General features: G+C 43.3%; 2 protein-coding genes across 3 annotated transcripts in view; one reads left to right on the top strand and one right to left on the bottom strand.

The window, feature by feature from the left end:
- The first annotated feature begins 4,185 nt into the window (after positions 1-4,185).
- Tsr2 (TSR2 ribosome maturation factor) lies at positions 4,186-13,123 on the top strand. 2 transcript variants are annotated; one of them, XM_034484905.2, is made up of 5 exons: positions 4,186-4,321; positions 4,491-4,581; positions 8,453-8,544; positions 9,421-9,597; positions 9,787-13,123. In XM_034484905.2, the coding sequence occupies exons 1-5, from the start codon at positions 4,238-4,240 to the stop codon at positions 9,919-9,921; spliced, it is 579 nt and encodes a 192-aa protein (XP_034340796.1). In that variant the 5' UTR covers positions 4,186-4,237; the 3' UTR covers positions 9,922-13,123. The 2 variants fall into 2 exon arrangements, with proteins under 2 accessions (XP_034340796.1, XP_076774577.1); XM_076918462.1 differs by lacking the exon at positions 4,491-4,581 and having other exon boundaries at positions 4,207-4,321.
- Fgd1 (FYVE, RhoGEF and PH domain containing 1) overlaps positions 10,682-18,340 on the bottom strand; it is a 41,811-nt gene continuing 34,152 nt past the window's right edge. Inside the window, exons 13-18 of the mRNA XM_034484904.2 lie at positions 14,562-14,592; positions 14,026-14,127; positions 13,571-13,696; positions 13,236-13,397; positions 12,122-12,265; positions 10,682-11,602 (exon numbers count right to left, since the gene is read on the bottom strand). Of these exons, the coding sequence (XP_034340795.1) occupies positions 11,297-11,602; positions 12,122-12,265; positions 13,236-13,397; positions 13,571-13,696; positions 14,026-14,127; positions 14,562-14,592 (871 nt within the window). The 3' untranslated portion in view covers positions 10,682-11,296. The remainder of the gene's footprint in view (positions 11,603-12,121; positions 12,266-13,235; positions 13,398-13,570; positions 13,697-14,025; positions 14,128-14,561; positions 14,593-18,340) is intronic.

The raw sequence follows: 18,340 nt of genomic DNA, 5'->3' as shown, positions 1-18,340 counted from the left end.
TATAATTCTCCCTTCAACATTCCTTTTTTTTGTTTTGTTTTGTTTTTTTTTGTTTTTGTTTTTGTTTTTTTTTTTTTTTTCGAGACAGGGTTTCTCTGTGTAGCCCTGGCTGTCCTGGAACTCACTCTGTAGACCAGGCTGGCCTCGAACTCAGAAATCCGCCTGCCTCTGCCTCCCAAGTGCTGGGATTAAAGGCGTGCACCACCACCGCCCGGCTAACATTCCTTTTTACTCTTATCAACTCAATACTAATCACTTGTCGTATTGTCTTCTTTTTATATTTTTTTGAATCTTACCCACAATAAGATAAGTACTATATTAGAACACACAGTGCCATCAGTGTCTCTTAGTCCCTAAAACGAATAACACTTAAAGGGTGTCTGTTTTGTAGTTGACTATTCCTCTCTTTTTGTAGTGGGTCTATCCCTGGATAGTAACTGTTGTCAGAGATAGTATTCCACTATCTCTGGATCGGGGGAGATAAGAGCCTGGTGTGCTAAACAACACCAGTATAAGAGGAAAATTACACCTTAACCCTACTACAACCCAGTCCTTCATGAATAACAAAAACATTTCCACTGAACAACAAAATGTGACTTAAATAAGAAAAACAAACAAAATACCACCCAAAACCCCAAAACAAAAAACAACCAGCAATCTAACTTCAAATATGCAAGCCTCAACACAAGGATAAAAGCTAAAGAGAAAGAGGTCTCTCCAATAGTTACAAACCACAGTCATGGCCCACAATGATAGGGAATTTGACAAAAGTGTACACAAAGATTTTGTAAAAAAAATATTTATCATTTATTTATTTTTATGCATATGAGCAATCTGTCTTCGTGCACCCCAGAAGAGAGCATCAGATCCCATTACAGATGGTTGTGAGCCACCATGTGGTTGCTGGGAATTGAACTCAGGACCTCTGGCAGGGCAGTATACATGTGTATGTATATACACACAGGGAAACGATCATACACATAAAGTAAAAGTAAATCTTTTTAAAAGAGAAATACTGATGAAAAAGCAAATGTCAAAATGTTTTCAATACAATCTTAACAGAAAATTTTCAAATATGGAGAAAGAAGTTGGCTATGGTGGGTCATGTGCATAACTTCAGCACTCGGGAGGTCTAAGTCCAAGAGAATCACTGGCAGTTCAAAGATAGGTTAAGCTACAGAATGAGTTCCAGGTCATTCTGGATTAAAGTGAGACCCTGCCTTAAACAAACAAATCTAGGTAAAGAGATGTCTGTCCAGAATACTAAACAGACAAACAGGACTAGAAAGAAACGTCCTCATCATATTATAATTTTAAACACTAGCTATATTAAACAAGCATAGTATATTGGTTGAAAGATGCAAGGGAGAAATACTATGTTATACAGAGAGACAGACTCATCAGAAAGAACAATAGCTGATTTCTCCATAGAAATGTAAAAGCCAGTAGGACTTGGGATGGTGTGTGTCAAGTTCTGAAGGATCACAGCTGCCAATCCTTGCGACTATTCTCAGCAAAACTAACATAATTGAAGTGTGTGGGGGGGGGGGCTTTCCATGATTAGAAAATAAAAACAGGCTTAAGAGTTTATGTACACTAAGCCAGATCTCCATAAGATAGGAGAAACAATTTTTTAGACTGAGAAGAATGATGAATCCAATAGTCTATAGGGGGAAAAGGGGGACCTGGTGAGCCAGCTCAACAAGTGAAGACACTTGATAAGCCTGATGACAGGAGTTTGATCTTGAGAACCCACAGGGTCAAAGGAGATAACAAGATATCAGACTCCACTATCCCCTCCCCACCCTCAGACCACCACACATACATCCACAACATGCATACAAAAATAAATAAATGAATTTTTTAAAATTAAAAATAAATGAGGAGCCACAGAGCTGACTCAGTGGTTAAGAGTACTTGCTGCACTTCCAGAGGACCTGAGTTCCCAGCATTCCTGCTGAGTGGTTCATAATCACCAGAGAGCAGAAAGAGTGTGGGGTGGGAATAAGGGATAAGGAGAGAGAGACAGAGACAGAGACATGAAGAGTTTTCTTCCCTTAATTTAGAGTTGGTCAGTTTGAAGAAAGAAAAGATGGCTGATTGACCCACAACTGTTGAGCAACAGGTCCTTATTTGGCCTTGAACTTGCTGAGCCAGTCCATCAGCAGGTACCTTACTGGCAGGAGAAAAAGTCCACAAGGTCTTAGCTGTCAGGCCTTTGTCTCAGGTCAGGAGGGTGGGGAGGAAACCAGCCATGAAGGCGAAGAAGCAAGCTTCTGTCTTGGAAGTTCATCATCTTTGTTACCCTGTCATGGAATCTCTTCCTCCCTGTCTGCGTATCAGAAATCTGTCTAACTCCTAGTCACTCAATTTTCTTCCATTCTGGGCTTTGCCTTCTCAGAAGCTATGGGACTTTTTTACCCTTTGGTACCTGTCTTAGTTAGGGTTTTTCTGCTGTGAACAGACGTATGACCACGTCTTATAAAGGACAACATTTAATTAGGGCTGGCTTACAAGTTCAGAGGTTCAGTCCATTATCATCAAGATGGGAACATGGCAGCATCCAGGCAGGCATGGTGCATGGCTCTGTACTGCCTGTTCCAGGACATGGCAACCATGCCTTTGTTTCAAAAGTTGTTTGTAACCATCTTGCAACCCTACCTTTGTTTTCAAACCATTGTTCTGAGCACCTGTTATTACGCTTACCTTATGACTACCTTACAATCATGTCCTTTGTTCAAGGAGGTTGTTATGATTAACTTGTTATACTTTTGTATGTTATGCTCCTGTAACCTTTCCTATTTTCCCCCATTTGGAAACCCCTTACCCCTGAACTATAAACACCTTGATTTTCTCACATGCAATGCTGACCTCTTGAGCCCCACTTTAGGGGGAGGCAGACTGTGTACAAGAATTTAAAGACTTGTTTTCATTAATTGCTTGCTTTATTTAATTTGGCCATGATGATTTGGGTCAGTGGTCTTTCTCCTCCCATCGGAGGAATCAATAGTTCCTTTACCTGTACCTCCTCAGGAAGTCTGTAGAAAGCAGTTGTTTCAGGGTGTGAGAGAGAAAACAAATACTGTACTAATGACAGTAAAATGTGTATTCTGCTGCTGTTGACTGTAGTGTTCTATATAGCTGTTATGATGCTGTTTAAAATGCATTTTAAATCTTCCTCTCCTTCTTCTTCCTCCTCCTCTTCCTCCTCCTCCTCCTTGTTTGTCTTTTGAGACAGAATTTTTCTGTAGTAACTGTCCTGGCTGTCCTAGAACTCATTGTAGACCAGGCTGGCCTCAAACTCACAGAGCTCCTCCTGCCTTTGCCTCCCAAGTGCTAGGATCAAAGACATGTGCCACCAATGCCCATCTGAAATGTAGTTTTAAATTTTTTAAGTTACTTATTTATTGTCTGTGCTAGCGCATGTCCATGACACATATGGAGGTGAGGGAAAATTGGAGAAATTGGTTCTCTGGGCTAGGACAGGGAAGTTGGCTCAGATATTTTGGTCATCCTGATAAGCCCTTAGAAACAGTGATCACAGGTGTGTTCATGGAACTTTGTTTACTTTGCTTGTTCTTTGACTATTTGTGTTTATTGTCTTGCTTGTTCCTTGACTCTTTGCATCATTTGTATTGCTAGACCCTCAACCTAGAACTGACTTTAATACTTGCATCTAATTAAAATGGTATAAAAGCAAAAAGGAGGAGGGGGGATGGGGTAGGGGGTTTCTAGGGAGGGAAATGGGGACAGGGATGGCATCTGAAATGTAAATAAATAAAATATCCAATAATAAATAAATAAATAAATAAATAAAACAGAAAAAAATGAAAGAAAGAAAGAAAGAAAGAAAGAAAGAAAGAAGTCAGTCCTCCAGTTCCATCCTGTGGGACTCACGGACTGAACTCAGTTCTTCAGGCTTGAAGGCAATTGACTTTACTTGCTGAGCCTCGCAAATATAGTTTTTTTTCCCGCTTCTCTCTATTCTATTCTCCTTTCCTCTTTATTTCAGCTATGCTTCCTAAGTACTCTGCTCCAGGTTCTCCTTTAATTATTAGGATTTACTGTGGCAAGTGGTAACATCTACCACTGACAGCATTTTCCACTGTTCAGGTCTTGCTGCCAGATCATTAGAAAACGAAACTGCGGGTTTTTTTGAGAATAGGCTTTTGGCTCCTTTTGCCTGGCAAGGTCGGCCGTGCGATTGGGCTTCCTGGGAGTCACGTGATCTAAACGGATGATGGCGGGCGCCGCGGAAGACCTGCGTGTGCTCTTCGGAGCTGGCATACGCGCTGCTCTGGAAGCTTGGCCAGCTTTACAGGTAAGTGAGGTCATGGCGGGGGTCACTATTAGGACTGGGACAAAATAGAAACTGGCCAGGCGAGGCGCCAGAGCCATGGCTGGGCGGCGTAAGCGCGACAGACTCCCAGGCCAGGCCACGCCATTCTGGTTTCCATGCTGTCATGGTTGGCTTGGGCCTGTGTTCACAGATCGCTGTGGAGAATGGCTTCGGGGGCGTACACAGCCAGGAGAAGGCCGAGTGGCTGGGGGGTGCAGTGGAGGATTACTTCATCGCCAATGGTGAGTGTGAGATGTTGCTGTCTGTCTGTCTGTCGCAGTGTGGAGTGGCCGATCCTCGGCCTAGAGAGCCCGCGTTTGATGAATGAATCATGACTTTGGGAATCAGAATTGTGTTTTTAGACTGCTTTGGAGGCAATGACGCTCAATATGCTGTTATTGAGGACACATTTTGCGTTCCAGAGAGTCATTTTCCTAGTTTCTAAAATGGTTTTGGGAAGATCCGACGAAAAGAATTATTTGAGTCATATCTTGCTGGATGCGGGAGGGGGGGGGCGGGGGGGGCGGGGCCGGACAGCTCTTTGGACAAAGGCGGACAAGCGTAATGATCCTAATTGGGTAGCTGGGACCACATGGAAGGAGAGACCTGACTCACTTAAGGTGTCCTCTGGCTCTCCCTACACAAGTAAATATAATTTTAAAATTATTGGGTGAGGAGTGTAGCCCAGTGGTAGAGCACTTTCCTAGTCGGCTCATGTCCCTGGTTTCCAACCCTGGCTCCACCAAAACTAAAAGCAGTACCTCTGATAAAATAATTATTTTTTTCCTGAAGCAAAGGGACCTCGAGTTCAAAACTAGCCTGAACAATTTCACCACGACCTTGTCTCATAATAAAATAAATAAATAAATAAATAAAGACTTGGAGATATAGCTCAGTGGAAGTGCTTGCTTACTACATGTGACCCTCTACACTGCCCACACTACCACAAATGAACACATGAATGAAAGAAGCAGATATTATAGTGTTATTAAATTCGTATCCAAGGCCTAGCATATGGGTCATATTTGTAATTCTAGCACCAGGGAGACTGAGACAGGGGAATTGCTCAGAGTCTCAAGCTTCATACCCAAAAATTGTCCTTATGATAAAAGAGGGGGCTGGAGAGATATTCAGCTATTAAAAGTGCCTCTTGCTCTTCCAGAGGACCTGAGTTGGATTCCCAGTATGCATGTCTGGCAGCTCACAACCACCTGTAACTCAAGCTCCAGAGGATCCAAAGTGGTCCTCGGCTGCACACACGTGCATATACATGTAATTAACAAGTAAGTAAATTAGGGCTGGAATGACGGCTCAGCAGTTAAGAACATTTATTCTTGCAGAGGACCTGGGTTTGGTTCCCAGCACCCACATGGTGTCTCATAGCTATCTATGACTCCAGTTCCAAGGGATCTGATAGCATCTTCTGACCTCTCTGGGCTCCAGACACACACATAGTACACAGATATCCATGCAAGCAAAACATACACATGAAATAAATAGAACAAAAATCCTCTTCCAAGTGTGTCATAAGAATTAAGCATTTTTCACACTTTTAGTATTAAATTTTCACAATCTGTAATTTTAAAGTCTAAATTTGTCTTTTTTAAAAGAGGACCAGCCTCTTCTTTTTTTAAGATTTATTTATTTCATGTATGTGGGTACACTGTCTTCAGACAACCCAGAAGAGGGAGCCCATTACAGATGGTTGTGAACCATCGTGTGGTGGCTGGGAATTGAACTCAGTCTTAACCTCTGATCCATCTCTCCAGCCCATCTTAGCATGACTTAATTGTGATCAGCCACATTCTAAGTGCCTGTGTCAGTAACCCACATATGGCTACTTCTACAGCAAAGTTCTACACCTCCATTTTGTGTTTGTGGGGTATAAGAGAACAAGAGGACTTAGTAGGAGTATTGCATGCTTTTAAAAAACAACAACAACAAAAAAAAAACCTCTTCATCCTAGTTTTGTGGATTGTATTAGGCAGAGTTCCAGCTCAACATTTACAATTTAATGAGTGATTTCAGGTAAGTAAATGAATAGCTCAAATTTACGATAAAGAGGAGCTCAAAATTCTTCAGTTATCTGAGCCTGACTAGAAGCATTTTTGTTTTGTTTTTTTTTTTTCCTTTTTGAGACAGGGTTTCTCTGTGTAGCCCCGACTGTTCTAGAACTCTTCTCTCTGTTGACTAGGCTGGCCTTACACTCAGAGATCTACCTGTCTCTGCCACCCTAGTGCTGGGATTAAAGGTGTGCGTGCCACCACTGGCCAGTAAGAAACCTTCTTAAGAGTGGTGATTAGGGTGAGGCTTAAGGAATGAAAAGGGGGAGCTAGGCAGAGATGAGAAAGCCCACACTCAAGGAGTTAAGTGCATTATAGTAAGGGAATAGAAGAGTAGAGAATGGTGTGTGTGTGTGTGTGTGTGTGTGTGTGTGTGTGTATGCGTATGCAGAGATACTCTAACTGTAAAGGGTAAAAGATAAAAGGCCTTCTGTGACATTGCTTATAGAGATACAAGGCCAGTGTCTGTAAAATTCATGCTATAAAAGACTTGTCTCATTAGATGTTCAATAAAGAAAAAGTTTCTCCAGTCAAATTACATAAGCTTTTTTCCTCCAGCTGCTGTTTTATCAGTAGTAGTAGTAGTAGTAGTACCAGAAGGAGAAGGAGAAGGAGAAGGAGAAGAAATAGTAGTAATTGAAGACAGTATCTCCTTCTATTGCCTAGGCTGCCATGGAATTTGTTTCTCATCCCTCATTTTCCTGAGTGCAGGGTTACAGGTGTGTACCATCCGTCCTGACTCTGTTTTCCATTAGCTTTTTATGAAGATCCTCCTGTAAAACTCGGCAAAATTGAGCTGGGAATCTGACGCAACTGGTAGAGTTATCTAACGTAAGAGATCCTGGGTTCAACCCCCCTAGAGCCACCTTAACCAGGCATGGTGATTCATGACTGTAATCTTAGCACTAGGGAGGTAAAGGCAGGAGGATCATCAATCACCAGGAGGAATTCTAGGCTAACCCTGTACTATAAGGTGAGTTTGATGCTAGTCTGGGCTATATACTTGTTATAAAAACAAAACAACCCTTGAAACGCAGCAAAATATTTCCCAAAGGCAAATTTCACAATAGGTGATAAAATTCATGAGCAGATTCTAAGGTAAGTAACAGGATGGTGTTTGCTAGCTAGAAAATTCAGAAAGTAGTTGGTGTAGAAAATAAGGTCAGGGAAAAGAGGATTTGTCCATAGAAGGGGTTTGGAAAAGAGATTTATGATGGTGGCCTGTCATTGGATAGAGGAACCTTGGAGGATGAGATGCAGCTTTGGAAGGCAGGATAATAAACCTGGCTTTGGATATGGGGACTTGAAGCACCTGTCTAACATCTGGACCATAATTAACCTGAGTGGAAGATAAATTTTGAGGCTGTAAGATTTGAACAGCAGGTAAAAGTAGAAGTGTGGAAGAGTTATGTCTGGGAGAAGGCATATAGGGAAAAGAAAGCTAATCTTTTATTTAGTAAAGACAGACCATGGGCCCATAAGATAACTGAGCTCCAAAGTCTGAAGGCAGTATTGAGGTTATGATTTCCCTTTTGAAAGTAGTGCATCCAGTTGAGGGTATAGCTCAGTGGTTGTTTGCCCAGCATGTGCTTGACCCTGGGGTTGATCCCTGGCACCAAAAAGCAATGAAGTCCCATGTCCATTTCTTCTTACCCATTGCCCTTGAGTCTCTGGACTCCTGTATTAGTGGAACCACAGTTGTGAAGGGCCTCCATTATTTCAATACTTCAGCTGTAAAGTGGTGCAAATTAATAATAGGGATCTCATGTCCCTTGTGCCATGCATTGTTAAATGAGGCCTCCCAACAGATCCCCCCTGCAGGCTCCATTAGCCTCTCTTTACAAATAAGAAATTGGAGGATCTGAGAGAAGCAGCTTGCTCAAGGTCGCCTCGAGCTGAGGCCAGTTAGACAAGACAAGTAAAAGGATGTTTTAGTGAATAAAGGGTTACTGGACCTTTACCTACCAACCAGATATAGCAGGCAGGTATTGAATGGTCAGGGCTGGCAAAGTTGGCCTTTGGCTAAAGTGTTCTGTCCTTTCCTATTTAGCTGACTTGGAGCTGGAAGAGATAGAAGATTTTCTTGGGGAGCTGATGACCACTGAGTTTGATACAGTTGTGGAAGATGGGAGTCTGCCCCAGGTGAGCTTAAGGAGACAGCTGCCAGCCTGCTTTCTCCTTACTGTCTGTTCAGGACAAGATTTTTGTGGTCATTCTTTTCTTGAGGTGTAGACAACATTCCCTATTGCATTTTCAAACATTACCTTTATATTTCTCTCTTTAGATCATTCTCAACCAGGTATTTTCCCCATAGCCCACAAGCAGAGTTGGATCAAAAATTCAATCCTATTCTGATTAACACTGGTCACCCTGGTGAGATCATCTTTCATTCTGCATCTTCAGTCCCTTTATTTTTTTGGGACAGTGTTTTACTCTCCAGCATGGCTAGCCTGAAATGTACTGTGTAGCCCAGCCAACCTCAAATTCATAGCATCAGTATGCCTCGGCCTCCCAAGTACTGGGATTGCAGCTGTGTGCCACATAGTCAATTCTAGTACCTTCTCTTCCGGGAGGCCCTCATTCAAGGCTTCACACCCTCACCCAAGCCCTTGAATTGTGGTTGTTTAATTGAATTTTGTTGTTTTTTTCTTGAGACAGGGTTTTATTATATATCCTTGGCTGTCCTAGAACTTGTCATGTAGACCAGGCCTGGCCTTCATCTCAGAGATCTGCTTGCCTCTGCCTACTGAGTGCTGGGATTAAAGATGCATCAGCACTCTCAGCTGTTGTTTCATTGACAGTTTGTTACTATGAGGCCAAGCTGACCTCAAAATTCTCCTGCCTATGAGGTGTCTCATTTATCTGCATCCACTACTGTGCCCAGCTGCTTGGATGAACTTCTTAGGGGAAAAAAAGAGTCCTGTAAATTCCAACCCCCACCCCTTACTCTGCTGTAAACAGGCTGGTTTATGGTAGATTGTCTGAAAAATCTAAGCTGGTTTTATATTTCCTTGGTAGGTAAGCCAGCAGCTACAGACCATGTTCCACCACTTCCAGAAGGGTGATGAGGCTGCTCTTCAGGAGATGACTTCTCACATCAACCAACAAAAGTGCAAAGTTGCGGCTACCCCAGTTAAGACAGCCACAGAAACTGATGTGGCTGAAGATGATGTGGACAGTGTGGAAGAAATGGAGGTAAAAGAGGTGCCTGTACTGGGGGGAGGGGGGGATTCCCAAATGTTTTTAATTTTCTGGAAGAGTGGCTAGATTCACAGGGTTGTAGATGGTGGTGGTATTTTCAAGGATAGCTCACATAGTCATGGAAAACTTGGGAGTAGAGCCTGGGTAATGTACTTAGTGATTTCTCTTGTATTTTCCTTCCAGGTGACAGCTACTAATGATGGGGCCACAACTGATGAGGTCTGCCCCCAGCCTCAACCCTCTGATCCAGACCCCCAGACTATTAAGGAAGAGGATATAGTTGAAGACGGTTGGACCATTGTCCGGAGAAAGAAATGAGCAGGGCAGTACATGTTTTGGGCCCTTGTTTGTTAGGTGTTACGAGAGACTTATAGGAGCTGTTTTGTGGAGGGGGGCTATACACCTTTGTTCTGGAAACTGTATCCCTTCTTTGTTCCCCTGCCCTTCCCTTCAGGGGAAGAAAAGCCCTAGAGTCCTTGGTTATGGGGTTTATGGGACCTATTCCAGTCCCTTGAATTTTAAAGGTACCACATGAGAGATGAGAGCAGGTTTCCCAGCATAGTGCAGTGAATGTGAAGATGGGTCATAAGTGTGGATGTGGTTGGAGACCAGGCTTGTGGAAAGTAGGCAGGTACATTTGTTGAAAGGACTGGAATTCCACAGTGGTAGGCTGGCTGGATTGGCAATCATGAGATAAACATACAGTTGGAAGAGAGAGGGATATTGTAGTCATCTCTACATTCCCCAATGTCCCCACCCTAGCCTCCCACAGAGCAACCCTCACCCTGGCCAGAATTTGCATACTCCTGGGAATGTTCCCCACTTGAATACCCTTGAGAGTTTGAAGGATTCAACTAAGTGGTGAACTTGGGAAAGTTGGGCTGTTTAAAAGTCCAGGGATGAGGCTTAAGACCTTAATTACATAACACTTTCTTGTTTAATCCGTGATTTAGCCTTGGAGTCAGCTTTCCAAGAGCTGAGCTTCAAAATTCGTTAAGAGTAGTTTCTGCATCTTTCCATCTCCCTTAGTAGCCTGGGACTTTGGACAAACGGACGGACCATAGCAGTGCTCTGAAAGTTACTGTACGCCTGAAATAAACTGTATTTTTCTTTAAAAAACAGTATCCATTGTCCTCCCCCCTCCCCCATTCCCGTCCTGCCCAGTGGCCCTGCCATGGATCTGGACGATAAAATACTGGATTGCTTTGGGGCTAGGTAGAAGCTATAAGCCATGGGAAAGGCAAGAAGGGTCTAGTCACCACCCCATGTAAAGTCATACATGTGAAGACACTGGCTGAAGAGGAAAGTGGGGGCAGGGGTCCCAGGGTCAGTAGCAGAACTGGCACTTGAATCCAGGTCTTCTGCCTCTGGTACTTTTGTGGGGAATTGGGTGGATGTAGGAGCTGTAGGGGTACTTGGAGGAAACACACTAATTCAAGTGAGTCTAGCAATTAGCTCCTGCCCTCCCTGGGAACAGGGATTTAAAAATTAACATCAATGTAGGAATAATTTTTTTTAAAAAGCCCACATTTTGTGAAAAGATGAATTAAAAAACCCAAGACCCAGCATTCGGGATTGAAAGTGCCCTTGATGGGAATTCAAGTATTGACTGCATTGGGAGTGGGCTGGAGCCCCCAATTGGACATGGGCAGCTGGAGTGTGGGGCAGGAACTCCCAGTTACCCCCAAACCCTCTAGGTCTTGTCTCGGGTCTGGGAGGCTTCAGGGGGTTCAGCAGTGGCTCCTGAGGCTGCCACTGATGTCTCCTCCATCTCCTTGTCCTCAGACAGTGTGGGCCCTGGGCAGAATGTGTCCCCACGGCCCGCCCTGCCAAGCACAGCCATCCAGCGCCGCTGGAGTTCTTCTGTCTCTGGGCTGAAGTACCAGCTTAGGTGGCTTTGTGTGATCTTGAAGACATGCCTTCTGTCTGGCCGCTCCCCTGCCTCAGGAGGCCCCACCTCAAAGCCAATGAGGGGCAGGCTGCGCTGGGCTTTCACATCCTGGAGAGAGGGGACAGAGAGCTAGTGTCATCTAGGGGCTAGACAGTATCCTCTGCCTAGTCAAACAAATTTGTTCTGTTCTGCTGTTTCCCTCTGCTGAAGAACACTGCCTTCACTGTAATGAACAGGAAGATGTCTGAACTGGGAATAGAAGGCAGGCTAGTTTACATGGCTATCTCCTCCCATGCCCAAATCAACTGCTAGTTTTTACTATTATAGATTCAGTCCTTTGGCTAGTTCCTCTGTCTGCCTATTCTGTTCTACTTAGTGTCAGACCTAGAGATGCCTGTTTCTACTCTTGTTTTCTCCAGAAAGCCAGACTTCCCACCTCACCCTCATTTTCCCCATACCTTGGCCCCCAAACTCTTCTACCTACCTACTCTGTCACATAAGGATAGGGGTTTTAATTTTCCCCTTTGCTAGTAGGCTCACCCTGTCCTTGAAGGACAAGGCATACTGGAGAGGGGCAGCCCAGCTTTATTAGGTGGCTAGAAAAACCTGAAGGAGTGGGATGCACACCTGAGGGGCTCCATAGATGTACAGCACCAAGGGTTCATTCTCAGGAACCACAAACCATGCCTTGTGCCATCCTTTCCCACCCTTCTCCATGTAGTGCAGGAAGCTGCAGATGACACTGTTCTCAGCAGCCACGGAGGCCTGTTTCTGTAATCAGAGACACAGGACAGGGTACATCAATGTTGATGGAAGGCTTTGCTCTTGGCTTAAACAGCCCCATAGCGTATGAACTATGTCTCAAACAAAGGTAGCCAAGCTATGCAAATCATAGCTGAAACGATTTAGCCTTTGTCACTGCGATAAGCAAAGTGAGGCTTGGCTGCTGACTAACAACTAGTATAAGGGCTGTGCAGATCTCAGTGGGGACAGTGAAATGCTGGCCAGATGCTCTTCACTCACAGCTAACCCTTTTTTCATCTTTCATTATATACTCATTGCCTGCTCTGAGAAAGTCCTAACGTTGTGATTAATGGGATGAGTGGGTGGTTAACACCATCTGTTTCAGAGTCCTAACAATAGATGAAAATGCAGGACTTGTGAAAAAAAGCACAGAGGGTGTTTATGAGATTGAAATTAGCATAAACAAGGCATTTAAAATAGTTCTGGTACAGAGTAAGCTCCCTTACATTTGGGATACCTTGGTTTTATTTAAAATAACAACCACCCCAAATATGTGTATATTTGTGGTCCTAAAAAGATAGGATCAATATTAACAGTGGCAACTTCTGGGTAAAGGAATGTCTTATGTTCTTATCCTATTTCATAATTTTAAAAATGCACTTGGTTCATTAAAAAAAAAAAACATATAGGCCAGCCTAGGCTATGCAGTGAGACTTTGTCTCAGATAAAATGATACCTAGAAGTGTTTTTCTGGTTGTGCAACTTCGTCAAATATCCTCTCTGGCTTTAGTTTCCTCATATGTAAACTAACGATAAGGGTATGGGCTGATGAGTTACTGTTAGAGTTAAGTGTATAAAGTTCCTTAATAAAGATTATCCTTTTAACCCTTCCACTCATTTTCCTTGTCTCAAGTCTGGACCACCTGATTAATGCGTGCTTACCCTGGGTCAGTAACTAGGGCACTTTGGGGCCTGTGGTTAGGAACCTAGCTCTTACCTCTAGGATGGACCTCCTGCGCTGGGGTGTATGCTGGCTACAGGCTGGACTGCTCCCGGGTGCTCCATGCAAGGCCACATAGCAATCAGTGCACACACGGTTGGAACGATTGTTGTCATAGATGAGTCGGGCTCGGAACTCAGAGCATTTCCCACAAACCACCTGGGGCAGCAAGTGGGCACGAACAGCTTGATTGCCTTTGGCTTTTCTCTTCAGTGTATCAACTACCACAGCCAACTTGCAGCCTCCTCCTTGGAGGGTACCCCATCAGAAGTGGGCCTTTGGGCTATCAGCCTGTCCCCACCTTAGCTCTGCCCCTGCCTCCCAAGACTCACATGCCCACAGGCCTTGCAGTGGTGCCTGCGTTTGGTGATGGAATTGAAGGGCTCCTGGCAGCGCATGCACATGGTGACTTCCTTTTCCCGGATAGGCGTAGGTGCCCTCTTCCCAAGATCAACGTTCTAGGGGGAGGGTAAGGGCCCAGGTCAGAGACAGCTCCTCAGCACAGTCCAGCCAGCCCACCTTGTCCCGGCTCTGAGGCTTAAATCATCATGGGGTTGGGGAGTGCGCATACAAGTCTGGCTCTGCCCCACCATACTATTATTGGAGGTAAGTCACTTCACTTTCTGGGGTGTAATCTGCAGCCCTACTGGCAGAAGAGGCTTCTGAGGGCCTGCCTGCACTGCCTCTCTAGCTATTTCCTGGGAAAAGGAAAAGATCATCTCAAGAAAAAGGTGGGAACATGGAGCTTCAAGGGGATCCCAGTATTGGAGAAGAGTAGGACTCTTACTGGAGAATTAGGGGGAGTATCTTCATCATCCCTGTTTGTTGAGTTCAACAGTCTGAAAGTCTCCAGGGTCTGTTCATGCTTCAGGAGGGTGGAGTTGATAGCCTGGTGAAGAGATGTGAGAAATGAGAGGTCAGATCACTCCATGACAACCTATCTCCGCCCTCACCACACCTTCCTATGCCTTAACCTGGACTTCTAGGCCCAGCTCTGTCCCTGCCACACATGATTGAGAAAATCCCTCCCTAAATCCAGGTCTATGTAATTATCAAATGTGGGAAGGGGAGTGGAGGCTGGAAAACCTCAGAAGGCCTTCCTGGCTGCTGGCTAGGTGCAAGCTTTTACAAAGCTTGGATCAAAGGAGCTGACTTCCTATCTATCTGACCTCAGGACTTGGCTTGCTTATCGGTAAGAGGGTGAGAATAGCATCTGTGGAAGGCTGGTGTCCAGGCCTGTTCTGTTTATTTTTAACTATTATCAGCCCCTAAGAGACCTGTTAATACCCTTCTAGACCCCTACCACAAAGCCTTGGGTGTTACCTGGACCCAGTCTTTCTTCTCCTCCTCAGTCCTTGCAGGGGAGAAAAGAAAGGCATTGAGTTAGGCAGGTCAATAAAAAGCAATCTGAATGGTATTTTAAGAGTTACAGGACCTAGGCATCACTACACATGTTCACTTTATGTAGCCTTAAACAAGTCATATAACCTGTATTTATTCAACAATGTCTTCCAATCAAGGAGCTCATGGTGCACTATAGGAGACTGACAGGGACAAACAAGGGGAATCAGTGCTGACTCTACAGGAAAATGAAGACTGAGGAGTCCAGAGAAGGGTACCAACCTCAGCCTATGTTTGCGGCTTTTAAGAAAGGTTTCCAAAGGGAGGTGCTAGGTCTCAAAGGGATAAAGGTGAAGCGTATGTAAGAGTATGGAACATGTATGAAACTATATCCGACCGCTAACACGTCAACTTTGCAAAAGGAGGCAGTATTTTTTTTTTATTTCATGAAGATGGTGCTTATCTATGTCCTGAGCATCACTAAGAGGATTATGTAATGTGCCCAGCATGATGTCTGCTACAATTTGTACTCTAACTTCCTTTTGCCCGTCTCTGCTTCTTCTAGAGAACCCTTCTAGAACCCTTGTGTTCTCCAAGGCCTCTCTCTGCCCTAGTGCAAACCTGTCAACCATCCCTAGGAATAAGACCCCTTACTTTTCTATCTCCGTCTGGACTCTACATCTACTTTTTTTTCCTTCTACATCTAACTGCATCGTTAGGATTGTTAGTGTGAAAAAGTAAGGACATAAAACAAGTTATGATGTTCAGTCGCTATTTAGGGATGTAGGGATGCAAGTTAGTGGCTGAGTGCTTACCTAGCATGCAAGGTCCTCCAGCATTTGCAACATACATGCACATGCACTAATGAATATTCACTTGAATGTTCACTGTAATCAAATGTTTGTCAAACCTCATCCATGGTATACTTAAGACCTATGCATTTCACTATGCAGAATCTGCCAAGAAAAGGGTGTGGCAGTGATACTGAAACAAGTACTAAAGTATAGTTAATGATTTCCTACTAATGCCAGACTCTAAAGGATGGGTATGTATGGTAAGGCTTTACTTATTTTGAAATGTATTTAAAAGTCATTGAAGGGAGCTGGAGAGATGGCTCAGTGGTTAAGAGCACTGACTGCTTTTCCAGAGGTCCTGAATTCAATTCCCAGCAACCACATGGTGGGTCACAACCATCTGTAATGAGATCCAATGCTCTCCTCTGGTGTGTCTGAAGACAGCTACAGTGTACTCACATACAGAGAATAAATAAATTTAAAAGTCATTGAAAGGGCTCAGTGGTAAAGGGCAGGTAATATTGCAGAGTTCAGTTCCTAACATCCACACTATGTACCTCATACAACCTGTACCTCCAATTCCAAGGTAATCCAATGCCTCTGATTTCTGTGGGAAACTGCACTGCACAAACCAATACACAGATACACACTCATACATGTCATTGGATATCCAGTTTTCTCGGCACCATCTGCTGAAGAAGCTAGCTTTTCTACAATGTATGATTTTAGCATCTTTATCGAAAATCAAGTAGCTAAGTAAAGCATGGTGACATATCTGTAAACCTGGCACTTAGGAAGTGGAGACAGGATCAGGAGTTCAAGGCTGTCCAGTGCTACCCCAGAACTAAACAAATCAGTTGGCTATGTGTGTGTTTATTTCTAGGTTCTATATCCCATCAATCTACATATCTGTTTTTGTGCCAGCACCATGTTACTTAATTATCATGGCTCTATAGTATACACTGAAATCAAGCATAATGATACTTCAAATATTGATCCAGCTCCTAGGTATATATATGAAAGATTAGTCAGCATACCACAAAAATTACATGACCATCTATGTTTATGGCAACACTATTCACAATAGCCATTATATAATTAGCCCTGGGTTGTCAAATGGCAATTAGATAAAATGTGTATGTGTATGAATGTGTATATGTGTGTATTATGGACTTTTTATGAATCCATAAAGAATAAAATGTCATTTGCCAGAAAATGAATGCAACTACAGATCATTATATTAAGTAAAACAAGCCAGATACAGAAAAACACATATCATGTGTTTTATCTCATTTGTGGAGTCTAGATTTTACATGTATACACACAAAATCCTTTTTATATATGATATCAAAGTAGAAGCAAGACTGTTAAGGAGAAGAAGCAAAGGAAGGGTCTGGATAGAAAGTATGGTCAAAGTACAATGAAAAATATCTTGCCAGGTTTGGTGGCACATGCCTTTAATCCCAAGACTCAGTAGTCAGAGGCAGGTGGATTTCTGAGTTCCAGGCCAGCCTGGTCTACAGAGTGAGTTCCAGGCCAGCCAGGGCTACACAGAGAAACCTTGTCTTAAGAAACAAAAACAAACAAACGAACAACCTATCATTACATACAATGGACATATACCAATAAAAAGCGTAAAGCCATTGGATTGGTGGGTGGCTAAAATCACAGATATGTGATAAATAGAGCATCATGTTAACCCTTGGAGACTCTTAAATGGTAGTGTATTAGTGCTCACTGTAATTCTTTCTAGTGTTCTGCACTTTGGAAAAGGTTCATAATAAAGCGTGGCGGCAGGTCCTGGGAAATGGCAGTGATTAAAGTGCTTGTTATGCAAGCATGAAGACCTGAGCTCAGACCCTAATATCCACACAAAAGCTAGAAGTTGTAGCAAACATCCATTAAGCCCAGCACTGAGATGGGGTTAGTTCTGACTATATTCATAAAAACTGATTTCTTCTGTATATTTTTCAACTTGTAATTTCTTGGCAGTGAACAAGTGGTGCTCTTGATTTTTAAGAACTATGGTAGAATTTGTGGCCATTCATAAGGTATATAAGGATGAAGTTCATATTTGTTACTCAGGAGAATAAGTCAGGAGGACCATTTGAACTCAGGAGTTCCAAGGATGGCCTGGGGGAAAATGTTCCAAACCAAACCAAAAAATGTCAATAGCTGTCTTGTGCACTGAAGAAGAGAAGTTCTGTCGAGGGGACCCAGGTCCTTATGCATGCTAGGTGAGTTCTCTGCTTCTTTCCATAGTTATTGGCTCTTAAATCAATGGCTCTAAGTCCTGATGTACATCAATTCACTTGAGGAGCTTTGTTGAGAATACTTGCAAACCAATTAAATTGGAATCTTTGGGGATGGAGCCCAGGTATCAGTATTTTTAAAGTTCTCAGCTGATTCTACAAATTGCCAAGATAAGAACTAGCTAAGCTATATTTAAGATTATGGGTGCTTTTGAGGCCAGCCTGGTCTACAGAGTGAGTTCCAGGACAGCCAGAGATATGCAGAGAAACCCTGTCTCGAAAAACAAAACAACAACAAACAAAAGATTATGGGTGCTTATCATACTGTTTGGGTTTTTGTTTCTGTTTTCTGTATATTTAAAATTAATCCATCCCTCTTGGATTTTTTTTGTTTGTTTTTGTTTTTTCAAACAAGGTCCCGCATTCTATCTCAGTCTTGCCTTGAATTTTCTGGCAAACTCCCTGCCCCACCCTCTCAAATGGTGGGATTACAAGCAGAAACCACCACACCAGAAATTTTTCATTAAAGTTTTTTAAGAGGCTAGAGAGCTAGCTCAGCAGTTAAGAGCACTTGATATTCTTCTAGAGGACCCTGATTCAATTCCCTGCACCCACTTCACAACCAACTCTAGTTCCAGGGTATCTGACATCATCTTCTGGCCTCCTCAAGCACCTTGTCTGTACATATTACCAGACATACACGCACGCAAGACTC

This window comes from Arvicanthis niloticus, chromosome X (genome assembly GCF_011762505.2).
Source record: "Arvicanthis niloticus isolate mArvNil1 chromosome X, mArvNil1.pat.X, whole genome shotgun sequence".
Lineage (NCBI taxonomy): Eukaryota > Metazoa > Chordata > Mammalia > Rodentia > Muridae > Arvicanthis > Arvicanthis niloticus.
The sequence above is the reverse complement of the archived record's forward strand: the minus strand, read 5'-3'. Positions and strand labels throughout refer to the sequence as shown.